This window comes from Cariama cristata, unplaced genomic scaffold (assembly GCF_000690535.1).
Source record: "Cariama cristata isolate BGI_N322 unplaced genomic scaffold, ASM69053v1 scaffold4236, whole genome shotgun sequence".
NCBI classification, from domain to species: domain Eukaryota; kingdom Metazoa; phylum Chordata; class Aves; order Cariamiformes; family Cariamidae; genus Cariama; species Cariama cristata.
This window is the reverse complement of record NW_009622537.1, coordinates 12468-27789: the sequence shown is the minus strand read 5'-3', so window position 1 is coordinate 27789 and position 15322 is coordinate 12468. Positions and strand designations below refer to the sequence as shown.

Here is a 15322-nt window from a genome sequence, read left to right as displayed (position 1 = left end):
CTTCATCCCTCCCCGCCGGTGGTCAGGTCTGTGGCGGTGGCCTGGTAGGGGAGAGCTGAACAAAGCGAGGGCTTTACTTGACGCTTTCCTGGGAAGACATTAAAGATGTCTTGGGGCAGGGTGGTTACTAATCCCCAGGGCCCAGCTCGAAAGAGGGCAGCCTCTCCCACATGGGGGCCATGAGCACGGGCTGCCGAGACTGGAGCTTCAGCGTCATGTTTGCCCTGCAGTGAGGGATTTCAGACCCAAATAGCTTATTTCTCCTCATTTTAATGAGCTCCACTAACGAACAGTCAGTGAAGAAGACAAGATGACTGCCAAGGAGGGTGGTGCTCAGGTGTGGGGGCTGGAGCCCAGCCTGGGGCCGTGGGGCGAGAGGCTCCTGCTCCCGTCTCCTGCGCTCCAAGCGATTAAGAACTTTTTTCCCCAGTGCTTGCAGGGAAGTAATAACTTTTATTAATTAGAAACCAACCCCGAGTTCCCCACTGCTGTCAAGAAAGGACAGGACTTGGGAGTATTGTGGAGGAATGTGAGGAGAAATGTGTTCACAAAGCCAAAGCAGTGCAGGCCAATGGAGGAGGCAAAGGGGAGCGGGATCCACACGGCAAACACGGCATCGGCATCATGTGGGCCCCTGCTTCTCATCTAGGGAGAAAAAGCAACAAGGCCGAAGAATAAAAGTCCATCAGGAGGTTTTAGAGTTGCTGCTGGTAGCTTGCACAGTGCCCCATCTCCCTTCTCTGACGGATGTGTGCATGGCTACGGGCACAGCTTTCTGTTCACTTGGAATTAATGGGATTATATACGGTGGGAAAGGAGGCGGGGTACACTGAATTCTGCAAACACAGAGCTTCAGCCTGTGCTGCTTGATCTTTAGAAAAATAAATAAAATAAAATAGCAAGAACCAATTCCAGGATGATTCAGTATGCAAATAAACTGTTTTTCATTACTCACGGCACACATAAACGCGCACTGGTGACTGAGGCAACAGAATAACACTTCACTGTTCATTATTTTATCAGGCAGTGATAATTGTAGTTAATATTTTCTTAGTAGTGTCTCTGAGAGTTTATTTATACTGTTAATAACCTGAGCAGCTGTAATGATGCTGGCTGCCAGAGCCGTAGCCTTTTAGAAGCACTCTAGTGTGGCAATGATACAGCGGTAATAGAAATCCGAGGAGAAAATGATCTTTTCGGAGCAGATGGGGCTAATTCAGTCCCTTTCACACACGTTCACGTTCTCTAGTCTCTTTCTCACACTAGCATGCACGGGTGCATGTGAGCATATGTAGGCACACACACCCCCCCCAAATAGCTGTGAAGTCTTGATTCCCAATCTCCCGGGAAGTCACATGTCAAGCTGGAAATGGCATCGTTTTTCTACGTGGAGAGTATTGCTAGGGCTTCTAGGGTAGATGGGATTTTCTACCCCTCACTTTTTGGGTAGATCTTAAAAATCTCACATATGAAGAGGAAAGGGGGAAGTCAATTCCCTGGGGACAGCCTGGAGCCAGGCCTGGGGTTTTGGCTGCACTGGGATGCCGTTGCCCATCCTTCCCGGCCTTCCTTGCCTTCAACCACTTTGCTGCAGGGCACTCCTGCTGAGCCTGCAGTCCTTCAGGGACTAAAAGAGCCATTTACCTTTGCTCTCAGCAGAGATGAAATCTCAGCAAGGAGGCAAATGCCTCCCGATTTTTTCTGGTGGGATTTATGGAACCTAGCTAACCTTTTGGGCCACCGCGGGAGGACTTAACTGCTCCTTGTGGAGGACAGGAGGGGACTAACTTTGCCAGCTCAGCAGTGGCTGGTTCTCCTTGCAAACCTGCTTTGCTGAGCTGAGCGGACGTCATTGATGAAATGTGGATGCCAAGCAGTGGAACAAAAGCCACCGTAATCCTCAGATATGGTTGTAGCCATGCAAGAACAAAAACGAGGTGAACGCAGAAAAATTGTGTGTCCAAATACCAGAAATTAAAAGGCAAGGCAGGGGAGGAGGGGAAGGAAAACTGGAACAAATGCAGCATTTGGCGTGTTTTGTTTTAAAAATGCGATGCCTGCAGGAAGCCAGGTTATTTATACAGAGTTTCAGCCTACCAGTTAATAATTGTAATTGCCTGGTTAGCTCATGAAACACCATAGTAAAGCCTTTGACATTCAGTCCCTTACACAGCCCAGCAAAAGCGTCTCTGGATTTGAAATGTTACGGTATTTGCTGGGCTGCAGTCTCTGCTCCCCCAGCATAAGGGTGCCAGTGATTTTATATGCTGTGCCATGCCGGCGCGTGGTCACGGGCAGTGCCGGAAGCGCTGGCATCGTCAGCCCCGTGGAAACCAGGGCCGAGCAGCCGTGAGCCACATTGGATGTTATCCGGCCCCGTCTCCTGAGCCTGCTTCTTCTCCAGCTCCTTTGTCTTCTGATTTAGTTCTCTTCCTCAGAGTGCAGCCTTGCATTTTCCTAAATCATAACTGACAGAGCCTGTTTCTTCCTCTCCTACGCTACGCGAAGTGTAATAGTAGGGCTTGTAGTGAGATGCCTTGCTGTGAAGTATTCCTTGTTTTTATAAAGTAATTACAGTGTATTTAATGCACTGTGTATTTAGTACCCTGTGTTATATAGTTTATTCGCATAAATAAATTCTGCCGTGCTTGACAAAGAGGAGTATTGGTGTAATTTACAGGTCTTTGTAATTTTTCTGTATTGTTGTGTTTGCTTGTGTATTAATTGCAGCTTCGGAAACTCAACCACTCCTCTAAGCACCCTCTGAATTAGCAAATTTCTACAGGCATCTTCATTTTCTGCCTATTTTGATATTCCCTAATATAACTTTGAGGCTTCTATAGTTTCTTTCTTGATTCTAGAAGTTCTTAAACCGCTTTTTGTTTTCCCTTTTTCTCCCCACTTTGGCTCATGATATGCACCTAAACAGATCTTTCACAGACTCTTCTCTCGCAATTTATATTCTGTGAAAGCTTTCCCACTCCTTCCTCCCCCCTCCTCACTGCTCAACACTTTCTCTCTCTTTTTTTTTTTTTAATCTTTTTTAATCTAGGGGTCAGTTTAGTTTTCCTTTTGCAAAAATATGGGACTGATTTTAATTTTAAATTACAGTTGCACTTTAATTCTGATGATGCTCGTGAGTTAAAATCTGTTCTTTTGTGCCTGTTTCTTCCCCGCCGGTTTCGGCACGGCTTGCATGGGCACCCAAGGAGAGAAGGTAGCATTTCTGCTGAGCCACCTTCCTGTGTCATCCTTCGTTACTGTGTCCCAGGTTTAAGGTGTAAGTTGCATTGGAAAAACAAACATACTGCTAGCTGCCAGATATCACAGCCATGTTTCCCTTTGCTTTATCTTCCAGTTCATGCCTGAGTGTTTAAACTGCTAATTAGTGCCACTGGTTTTTATGTGTTCTTTGTTGATTCAGTCATGTCATGGCCGAGTTGTTCCTTCAGAGAAAAGGTTATTTGAAACATCCTCTTCTCTAATTTTCTTTCTGACACCTCCACCTGGAGTCTGACCTCAGCAGCCTGAAAGTTCTCCTCCAAGCTTTTTCACCTATGCTTGCCTGCAGGTACTCTCTTGGCCACAATTTTGAATTTTCCGTGTTCTCCAGTTACAGCCTCTAACATGGACAGCATACCCCAACCCACATAATTAGTTAGGAATTTTTTTTGCTGAAGTTCGTTAAGGTATTTTCTCCAAACAATGGCACTTCAGCTGTCATTCCTCCAGTTTGATGCACAATATTACAGGCAGTATTCTCTTCGTGGTTTAATAAACTAGTGTTTGACTTCAGTACAAGTTACCAATTAAGGTTTTAAAATAAGGACTCTGAGAGGTATCACGTGGCAGGTTTGCTTACAGGGTGTAAGGAGTTCCCCCCTCCAGCCCAAGGACCGTTTTGCCGAAGGGGTTGCACCACATTGGGGTGGCAGAGGGAGATGAGCCCCGGTGCCAGCACGGCTGCCCAGCCGGCAACCCCTCACCTCCATGCAGACCTGTGTCCCTTGGCTGCCAAGCTTCCCGTGCCGGGCTGTGGCCCGGAGGAGCGACCGTGCAAACCAATGTCCCTTTACGCTCAGCAAACCACTGTGGGTGGCAAAACCCCAAGCCGTTCAGTGTGCCAGGGAACATCTGCCAGAGGCCGATGGTTGGAGCAGATGTGATCCAGACAGTGCATCCCTGCTCTGGAAAAGCACTGGATCTTCCAGTCCTATAGCCTTTTGGTTTGCAAGCATATTCATCTATGTTTGGTAAAGGTACCTGCTGTTTCCTACACTGAAATGTGTCAGCAGCAAAATATTGAGGCTTATACCTGCTGATCACTACCTTTCTTCTCAATAAACAGTGTATTTTCTGAAAGGCGTGGCAAATTCAAAAAATTAATTTCCCCATAAAATTTTCAGGGCTGGGCAGTACACTGAAAATGCCCAGAGATACTGTCAGGATTTCCAAAAGTAAATTCTTCGTTTTGATGGGAAACCAATCTCACTTTTGAAAGGTCAAAAGAATTTCAATTGGGCTTCAATAACCCTGAGATGAAATAAAACTTGGAGTTGTGGATGAAAATAAGCATTGCAGTTGGATCAGAGATCACTTTATTTTTACTTTTACTTCTCTGATTTTTGTTTCTTAGACATCTCTGATTCTGTCTCCCACTTTGGTCCATATGACATTATTGACCCCAGGCTTGGGGGCCAAGATTTTTGAGAATGCTCATTACCGCAGTGAATTTGATTTGGAAAAACCCAAGTGTATGGGTGCCTTAACTCTTGCTCCACCCATAAGTCACGTGCGGTTAAATGCTGACATAACCAATAACATGGGCATCGATCTGCTGGCTGTTTACGCCATCTTTACGCTTGGCAATCAATTCTGTGCCACTTGCCCCGCCGTCAGCGCTGACGCACTTCTCACGGGGCAATGGACGTGATTTGCAATTATTGTTCCCCATCCTTGAGGCGAGTCAAGCGTGAATGACCTCTTCTTCCTCCCCATCTCACCTCCTGCGGTCACACCTGCCGGCCGGGAGCATCGTGATGCTCTGCGGGCACTGAGGGATATGGGTCAGTCCCTCCCTTTCAAGTGGGGAGGGTGGAGGCCCTTTGAAGTGCTGCCCCTGGATGGGTTCATAATGCCGGAGAGAGGAAAATGAGAAGTCATTTGGTTTTCTCCTTTGATTTGTAAATACTCTCACATAGGCAGTCAGGGCTGCTTGTGTAAATTCGTTGTCTGGACAAAAGCTGGGACTTCAAGGAGGAAGGCTGAGGGGGGCACCTGCGCATTTTTTTTTCGAAAGCACAAATTGGAAATTGGATGAGCGCTTCCAATGTGGCATCTTTCGTAGAAGTCCCGCTGAAGGAAGTTAAGCATCTTCTTGAAGCTCTCAGCCTGACGCCTCGAGAGGCTGTTGTGGAGGATGCAGTGGAAGGATACCAGGGTGCCCCTTAGCCCAGCCTCGGTGTGGCTTTGAAGGTGGCAGCTTTTTCAGTGGGACTTCTTGCTAAAAAAAAAAAAAAAAAAACACAACCAAAATTACATTAGGTATCTCAACCTCTCAAAGAAAGGACCTGTATGTCCGGGTTCTCCCTTCCCCTAGTGTGCATTTCTGCCCATGGTGGTAGCGGTGTGGTGGCCTCCCACCCTGATGATGTGTTGTGATGCGATGCGGGAGGTGCTGGACTGTCGCCTGGACTTCGGGTCACTCTTCCGCCCAAATCTATGTGTGCTACCTGAAATGGCAGAATGTTAAACCGGGGCCAGCAGGGTATCTGCTTAATTTAAAAAGTGGTTTTAGAGTGAAAATGAAAGTCTCTCTTCATCAGTCTTCTCCATCAGCAACTTGTACATTCCTCTGTTGTTTAAAAACCCAGATAATACAAATACTTGCATCTGATGCTTCTCATCCAAGTTGAATATTAAAGAGTGATTACAGACTTTAGGAGCTCCACGGCTTTATGAGCAGATAGGGGAAATACATCTGTAAGCTGCTGGCAAGAGAACATTTAAATGCTGTGAAATTAAAAAGAGAAAAATGCAGTAAAATACTGGTGTGGCACTGGCTTACGAAAGTACTCTGCTGTTCATCATCTCTTCTTCTGACATTTTCCTGCCTCTTGCATGTTCCCACCCTACGTAAAAGGATCGCGGTTTCAAAACAATTCCTGACTGTGTGCAGGCTTACTTTGTGCATATATAGGGAACAACCGTGATGTCTGGCACCATTGATTTTGCACATGCGACTGACCTGTTTGAGCCCAGTAGTATATTTAAATTTTTCAGAGAGTTTTCCGAAACCAAAGAAACTCAGGCTAGGAAAAACAGAATCTGCCAGGCCCCACCATCCCAAGTAAAAATAACTAAGTAAATAACTGGGAAGTCTCTTAACTCTTAATGGAATAACAGCTTTGGTGACTGATTTTGGTTATCAGATTACGTTCTGAAAATAACTTGTGTGCTATACTTGCAATTGGCTGTAAAAGAAAAGGAATACAGTGTGTGCTAATTTTAGCAAATAAGATTAGAGTTAATATTTAATCCCAGAGACCTTCTTCAGGCTGTAGAAAAAAGTAGCAGCAGTTAACTGTCACTAATCTTATCGCCTATTTTGAGCATGTGTTTGATTATATAAATTGTAGTGTTAGGAACAGGCTGGCCGGGTGAGAAGTTAGTAGTTTGTTCGCTACATCCTTGGGCTTATTAGACAAACTTCAGGGCTGAGTTGGATTTAAAAGTTCTCCACACATGCCTTTGAACTGCAATAGCAACACTGAAAGGTTAAAAAAATGGGTATCATGGTACGCTCGCTACGAAACAGGATGTGAATAATGGATTGATTTTCAGTTCTGCAAGAAACGGTCGCATTTATTCTGTTTCCATCCAATTGTTTTAAATTAATATTTAGTTTGGGATTTGGTATCCAGTTTGATTTGTGAGGTTTGATTCAATTTTCCTTTCCTCCTTCCCCACAAAACAGCTTAATAATTAAATCGATGTTTAGAGAATAGAGATGAGGGGTTTCTAACTGTTGTTAGGTACCTGGTGATGAATTTAACCTGAAAATCAAAATATTAAAAATATAATCCATAATTCTACAAGCAGCTTGCATGCTTCACAGAAGACCCATCAGTACTCCTATTGATTTCAACAAGACTACTCAAATGCATAAAGATAATAATCTCTACCTATGCTGCTCTGTCAGGACTTCGGCGTTCTCAGTGTGTCTGAAGGTCTGACCACCTAATTTATCCTCAATTCAGTAGGATTTAGCAGCAAATGTTCTGCAGATCTCGGTTGTATCCCTGGAAGGGAGCAGGGGGCTTTGCCCTCCCACGCCACCACCGATGAACTTGTTCTTTGAATGTGCCCCAGGTATGCTTTATTTGAAAAGGAGCAATCGTATGTACGTTTGCTGCTGAACTTTGACGCTGTTTTCTAGATCATTGGCACTGTGCCCTCATTAACATGGAAATTAGGCCTGGAAAAGCCTACCAAATTAAAACCCACCTTGCTGGAACAAGGTTGAGCTTTGTTAGTTTTGCTTTGCAGTACTCAGACATAAAGTATCCGTCATCTTTACTGGAAAGCCTTCCAAGATCTCACTGAATTTGCTGTTAGGTTAGGAAAAATCCCTAAATTTTAATTTCTTCAGTTTCTTCTCGCTGCAATTGGCAATAGCATCCCATAGCAAACTAGACAATTCTCTGTTCTTGATATTAGTATGCATCAGATTACTGTAAACATTCTCTTGCTCCATTTTAGATACTGCCTTGCCAAGTTTTGCATTCCTACATGTTTGCAGTGATCTTTCCTTGCCCTTAATCACTTTTTCCCTCTTTAAATTGGACTCAGACTTGCTGGCATTTTGCAGGGGTTGACCTTCCCTGCTCCAGATGCAGCTATTCATACAGATGCCATTGGAGCACGGTTACCAGACTTCCATGTTTCCCTTGGAAATAACCTTTTTTTCCCCCCGTAAGAAATACTATCTGTGCAGAATTGGAGGATTTTGTCTTATTTGTCTGGGGTTTTGAGACATCTGGAAGTCTGGGCAGCCGGCTAATGAGCATGCACTGATGAACTCTGCAGCGCACAGCGAGTCCAGCCCATCCGCAGAAATGTCAGACCTCCACATGTGCTCCGAGGCCACGTCCCATGCGTTCAAAACTACGCGGAGGCCTCCGCGGGATGCTTGATCGACTGTCGTGGAGGAGACCCGATACAACAGGGAACCGGAGGGAGTTCAGCCACGGTGCTGTGTCTCCTGTGGAGCTTGTGGGTGTGTGTACGACGATATTTAAAATAGAATTTCTGCCCTAGAAGTCCCTTGCGAAAATCCGGTGTTCCTAATGTGGAAGTGAGCTAACCCTCCTCCTAACTTTAGAATAGCATGTCCAGTACTAGAAAAATGCTGTGCTAAAACCACTCTATATTTGCATCTGTAATGCTGCCTTCTTTACTAGCATTCCTCATTGCTGGCTCTCATCTCAGCTTTTTTTTCTCCCGTCTGAGGGTGATCAATATTGTTTTCCTTGAATTAGCCAGTTTTTCGTTAATGATATAATACCAACCAAAGAAGAAGGGAAGGCAGAGAGCATGACAATGATACAACTGTTTCTCAAAAAGGGAGAAGCATTACCTGGAGTGCATCGAGGAAATACAATGAGAGATGATGGAGGAAAATAAGGGAAGGAATATTTCCTCACAAGGAGGTTTTAAGCAGAGTCTGGCAATGATCTCCCAAAGGAAGTAGTGGAAGTCTGCTCACTTAAATCAATTAAAACTAACCAGAGCATTGGGTTCCACAGGACTCTGTAAGGAGAAAAGCAGTGTCAAACTGAACTAAAATAGATTTTGCATGCTTATTTTCTGCAAAGCTGCTGTCTGTATTTTGCCAGTAAATTCAATATGGCTAATGCTGATTAACAACTCTCTTGATAGTGATTATATCGTTGCATTATTTCCAGCCCGTTCCTCAGTATCATAAACTCATGAGGGCATGGACATAGAAAACATGTCCCCTGGCTCGGCTAGCTCAATCTGAAAGGCAAGCAGCAGGTAAAGGGCTGGAGAACTTACTTTCTTTCACCTTAGCAGTGGTCAGGCTTGTTATCGCCACGACGCTGAATTGACGTAGACCTCCATACCAGGTGCTGAGCGTGACGTACCCACGGCGGCACAGCAGAGGCAGGAGCTGCACATGGACCCCCGGTGCTTGATCTCTTGGATTGCTGTAGAGCAAGAAGATGTGCCAGGGGGCTTAGGCAAGGCTGCGGTACCTGTGTCCTCTGTGCACTAGGTGTGCGGAAGGGTTTCAGTGCGTGCAAGATCAGCTGGGGACAGGAGCAAGACGAAATAAAAAGATTCATCCTTAGACTTGACGGAGTGTTTGGCATGTTTCAGGTACACAAGAGAAGTCCTCTTCTGGCCTACCTTGAACGATAAGGGGAAACAAGCCTCTGAGAAGCTGAGATCTTTGCTTTGCTTTTCTTGTCTATGTGGGCATTTTACCTATGTGGTACATTTTACCTTTTTTCTGCCTGGTTTTCTTGTTGCCAGTCAGTTCCATGTAAACAATAGGAACGGGTAGAAATTGGAATAAGGCAAATGATGGGAGGGCAGGGAAGCAGTGCCTTGGCATATGAGCTTGGACAAATTGCCCAGTGGAGGTTCCCACAAATTGACCTGCCTACTTAAGCATTAGTTTGCATGGAAAATAAGGTGTAAAAGCAAACAAATCTTGGACATATGGCATCTTATTTACAGTAGAGGAAAAAAATAAACTGAGATTGTTGCTGGCATGTGTTTTACCTATCCAGCAAAGGTCTCTCTCACATGTAAATGGAGACTGTTATATCAGAGAAATTATCTGTTTCCCTCTGCAAACACAGATCAACTTGGTTTCACTAACTGTTTTCACTGGGATGAATCAGTCAGGTCAAATCATTTTAAAAGACTGTTCTTACCTCTTCCTACGGAAATGCATGTGTGATGGTAATACATGCAGCTTCGAAGCCTTTTCTTTCCCAGTGTGCGGTGTTCCTAGCCACGCTCCAGCGCCTCGGTTCCAGCCTTCCTGCCAGAATGCATCAGATGTGGGCAGACCCAGAGCTGGTGGGGCTGAGGCAGGGGCCCCGCCCCAGGGCGGGGGGGGGGGGGGGCCGCCCCCCCGCCACAGGAGCCGAATTAATATTTAGACAGATTCAGGTGACAGAAATTGCACTGCCTTTCTCAATTGGCCCGCAAGCTTTGCATCGGTTTGTTACCAAAGTTATTGTTTGTGCAGTTTCAAGCATTGGCACTTGAGAGGTTGCTCCCTGAGAGCAATGACAAGCGCCGGGTGCTTGAAAAGAAACTTTTCCCCTTTGGATCTGAAGATTGTGAGAGTGAGGAAAGTTGTATCTCCAGGTATGATCTCACATGGAAGTCAAGGCACTCGTTTGACCAGTGTTTTCATCATCCTTCACTTGAGGCATCTGCCAGGCATTGTGGGGAGCCCACGGCACAGTCTCAGGCTCTGTTTCCGATACATCCAGCGCGGAACAGCTGTAACAGCTGTCTTGCTGCTGTTTGTTATCACAGTGCTTCTTATTGGGAGCAAAAAGCTGAGTCAGCGTGGGAGACAGCCTTGCTGTGGGGTGCTGTGGGTCAGGCGGAGGCTCTGCAGCTGGCCCAGGCAGGCAGGCAGGTGAAACCCTGGCCCAGCACAGAAAATTATTTTAATTTGCTTTCCAGTCATTCCACCTAGTGGCCAAGTAACACAACTGCCCGGAGGGCTGCCTTTGTGGTCTACAGTCCCTCCTCATCAAAAGGGACCCAAAAACCCCAGGCGGTTATTTACAGCTGCTCCTACAGACCTACGCTACTGCGGAGTTTACAAGGTGTGTAGGAATATGTAAGCCCCCCCCCACTGAAGATCTTATCAAAGAGAAACATTGGCCTGTGAGTAGCTCATTAAATTCCCGAGCAATTTTGTTAATCTTGCTGCATAGATAAAGTGCAGATAGGCCTTTAGTGAGCTGATAATCTAACAAATAGGCAGAAAGTGTAACACTGATAAAGCGGAGATCAGTTTAATAGCCAGCTGTAAATCTAGGCAATGCTGTACCAGAGGCGTATTGTAAAACAGGAATGTGTAAGTATGTGCATGAAAATGCACTGTTTCTTAAAATAGCGTGTACAACACTAATAATATGTATGGAAGAGCTATTGGGAGAAATTTTAGAGGTGTTTTAAAATATTTTTCTCTCCATCAGAGTCTGCACCGCTTGTGTAATCTTCATAATCCAGCATCACAAGTGCAGATCTATGAATAACAAAGGCTTGTTTCTGGAAGTCAGGATTTTTTATAAAAGTCTGTGAGCTCTTCCACTGGTCCTGAGGCAGTGTAGGCAATTTATAGGCTTTTCATTGGGATGAACCAAATTATTCACTCAGTTTTATGCTAATCATGAATAAAACCATCGCAAATTCATGGCCTGATGTATCATTGACCTCTTGAGCAGCTTCTTGCTCGGTGGCGTTAGTTCAGTTGGAAGGACAGGGAGAAGCAGCTCACCTTCAGGCTATCCCATACCTACTAGATGGGATATTCTTCTGAAGAGCTGGGAAACGTGAGTTTGAATCCCCACAGCCTGGGGAAAGGACCTGGTCTCCTACTTTCTAGGTCCCTCTTCTGATCTTTAGATCATTTTACGAAAAGGGGACAGCAGTGCTTCCTTTTCTTGTTCGTTTTAAGAGGAGAAACTGAGCTGGGAACACCTACCAGAAACACCTACGGCCAGAGGGAGGTTGCAGGCTGTGCATCCCAACCTCACATAGGCGTGCAGGTGTTTGGCTGCTCTGTATCCCATCTAGATGATGCCTTTCCTTGGTATGCAAAGCACAGGGAACTCAGGTTTGTGATTACCACTTGCAGGCAAGGCAGGAAGGTGTCTTGGTGAATCGAGAGTGAAGTGACTTGCCAGGGTCATGTAGAAGATGGGTGGTGCAATGGGAAATTGAGTTGTGGTCTCCCAAATACCAACTTAGTGGCCAAACCACTGAATCTCCTTCTTGTGGAGGAAGCTTTATCCTTGATGGTGAGCCCTGGTTTTGAAGGAGCCTCTCACTGCTTCATGAAGAATAGAGGTTTTCCAGTAGCTTTGTTTCCTGCCCATTGGGGGAAAAAAATGCAACAGAAATTAGTGCCAGTGCATTTTTCGTCAAAAAAATAGACAGTATCTATAGTTTACCGTGTGACTTAGCAAGTTATTTGATAGTTATGTGTGAAGATACCGCTGTAAAAAATAGGGGGGGGGGGGGAGTGTGTGTTTTTTAATATATGATATGTCAACGTAAAATATAGATGATATGATGAGAAAAAAGGAGTAGTAGTGGTGCATAACTCAGACCTGGAACAGTTGGTTGGAGATCACTCTCCTGGAAACAAGTGTTACTCTTTCTACAGAGAAAATAGTGGAAAATTACATACTGAGGTGGGACTCGGAATGATTTGTATCACTTGAACTGTGAATATGGATCTGTTTCCTGTTAGCTGTACCTTAGACTCACCAAAATCAGGAACAGTATGAGAATAATCTCCGTGGGATGCAGAAAGGAGCTGTGCAGTCAGTACTTACCTATTGTTTATTCAGCAGTGGCTTGCAAAAATTTGAGAAGAAAAAAAGAAACTGGTTTGCTCTTCAAAGAGGCAGAAAGATATTTTCTGTTGAATTTTGCTATAATAGTAAATGTTTCCTTCCCAAAACACTTTCAGGATTTAAGTGGTATCTTAAACTTGAAACCAGTGTTTGCCAGAGCCTCCATCAGGGCAGAAGAATCAGAATGGAATTGGTACTTTCATGGTAGTGTGCTGCATCACAATTAAATAAGATTCATCCAAGACTTAGCAGTGTCCACACCAGTCTTTTATTAGAGCAGAGGCTTGATTCATAGGTCTTCACGATATCTGGGAAAAATAGTGCTCAGCTCAACCTGTACAATGATGGACAGGAGCAACATAAAAGGGAGCAGTGCTAGTTACTGGATGTAGCATCATTGCTGGCATGATAGAAGAATAACTGGCACTGAGCAGTATTTATTTCTGGATGCTAGACCTGTTAGGTTATCTAAGTGAGGAAGGACTTGGGATGATAGCAAGAGCTGATGGTAACACTGGCAATTTCCCTCTTTTTTTGCAGGTCACTGTCAGGGGATTTGGTCCATTGTTACAGTTTGCCTACACTGCTAAGCTGTTACTCAGCAGAGAAAACATCCAGGAGGTCATCCACTGCGCTGAATTCCTGCGCATGCACAACCTGGAGGACTCCTGCTTCAGCTTCCTTCAGACGCAGCTGCTGAACAACGAAGATGGCCTGTTCCTGTGCAAAAAAGATACCACCTGTCAGCGCATGCACGATGAGGAGAACTCGGATGGAGACGAGGAGGAGACGATGGAATCGGAGACGTCAAAAATATCTTGCCCAAGAGAGAGGATGCACCAAGAGCCCTTCAATTTTGAAACCACTGTTGCTGGAGCAGACAAAAGCGAAGGGATGTTGCCTGACTCTGACATGCTGAGAGATAGCAAGGACAGTTTGGACAAAGATGCAGTAACACGGTACCCCAGATACAAGAAATACCAGCTTGCTTGTACCAAGAATGTCTACAACACATCACACATCAGTACCTCAGGTTTTGCAAGCACATTCAGCGAAGAGAGCTCTGGAAATGGCCTCAAATCAGGACTTGCTATGGGGCAGATAAAAAGCGAGCCTCAGAATGAAGAGAACGATGAAGAAAGCATCACACTTTGCCTGTCTGGAGATGAACCTGACATCAGGGATAAAGAAGGGGATGTTGAAATGGACAGGAAACAGCCAAGCCCCACTTGCGTCGACAGGCCAAAAAGTGGGTCCTCTCCTTCTTGCTTGCGATCTTTCTTCAACAGAACAAAAAGCATAGATTTGGTTGGCTTCCCCAGCACTTCCCAACAGCACTTTGGCAGGAGTCCAGCATGCCCTTTTGAAAAAGGGACAACTCAGGGTGACCACAAAACTGATTACATCCCTTTCACAGGGAACTATGGACAGTCCCATGCCATGCAGAAGGATGCTTCCAACTTCACAGTGGGATCACCGCTCAGGGGGCCCGGCTTTGAAACTCTCTGTAAGCAAGAAGGGGAACTGGACAGGAGGAGTGTTATATTCTCTTCAAACGCTTGTGACCAAGTAAACACTTCGGTGCATTCATATTCTGGTGTGAGCAGCTTGGACAAAGACCTCACTGAGACTGTGCCAAAGGGTCTGTGGGCTGGCAGTAGCCAGTCTCTCCCCAGCTCTCAGACCTATTCGCACAGCGGACTGACAGCTGATCACTTGCCGGGAAGGATGCGGCCAAACACCAGCTGTCCGGTGCCAATTAAAGTTTGCCCTCGTTCTCCTCCTTTGGAAACCAGAACCAGGACCTCCAGCTCGTGCTCTTCCTACTCGTACGCAGAGGATGGCAGCGGCGGCTCTCCCTGCAGTCTGCGTCTTTGCGAGCTCTCCTCTTCCCCTTGCTCCCAAGGCCCCCGATTCCTGGCGCCCGAGCACCAGGAGCCCGGCGTGGTGGGGGACGGATTGTACAACCCGGTCCGAGCCCAGATTAAATGTGAGCCATCCTATGGAACAAACTCCAGCGATGAGTCTGGGTCATTCTCAGAAGCAGACAGTGAATCATGTCCTGTGCAAGACAGAGGGCATGAGGTAGGGATTTAAGATAAGTACATATATTGCCATCATTGTGACCCAGTTAATCGCTCCTTGATTCTCTCGAATGACTTGGCATTTCCCCAGCACGTTCTTTGTTTATAGAGGCAAAGAGTAACTTCTGTTTATTCTCTCATCAACTGAGTACACATGGTTTTCAAGTAAATAGGTCTGCTTGACCTCCGAGGTGTTTGGTGATTATCAGAATTTGGGTATGGGACAATAGCAAACTGCTGAATGATGAGAGTGCATTGATGTGCTTAGGAGTCTGCTAGCAAGCGTCCCGTCCGCCTCCCTCCCTGTCCCACCTGCGTGGCGCAGAGCACCGTTCCTCATCCTTAGTTTACGGAGGTGGTTCCAGCTCCGCTTGTTATTGCTACTGGTGCACTTGAGCAAACTCAAGCCGTACTTTCGCTGACGGTGAGGGTCAGGCAGGCTGCTTGAAGAGCCCCTGCTGCATGTTGCTAACAGCCTGAGGAGAGGAGACAGACAGAGTAGGAAGAGAAAGAGGTGTGAACTGGCTTAAACTGTTGTGTAGCTGGCCACCCTCGGCTGTGGGAACAGTATTCAAGTCACCTTCCCTCTGTGTGTGG

The 15322-nt window shown here is 45.8% G+C and overlaps 1 protein-coding gene across 1 annotated transcript in view; it reads left to right on the top strand.

Annotated features, from left to right (window-relative positions):
* BACH2 (BTB and CNC homology 1, basic leucine zipper transcription factor 2) overlaps nt 1-15322 on the top strand; it is a gene marked incomplete at its 3' end in the record, with an annotated part of 40588 nt that overhangs the window by 16053 nt on the left and 9213 nt on the right. Inside the window, exon 2 of the mRNA XM_009702356.1 lies at nt 13182-14726. Coding sequence (XP_009700658.1) covers nt 13182-14726 — 1545 coding nt within the window. The remainder of the gene's footprint in view (nt 1-13181; nt 14727-15322) is intronic.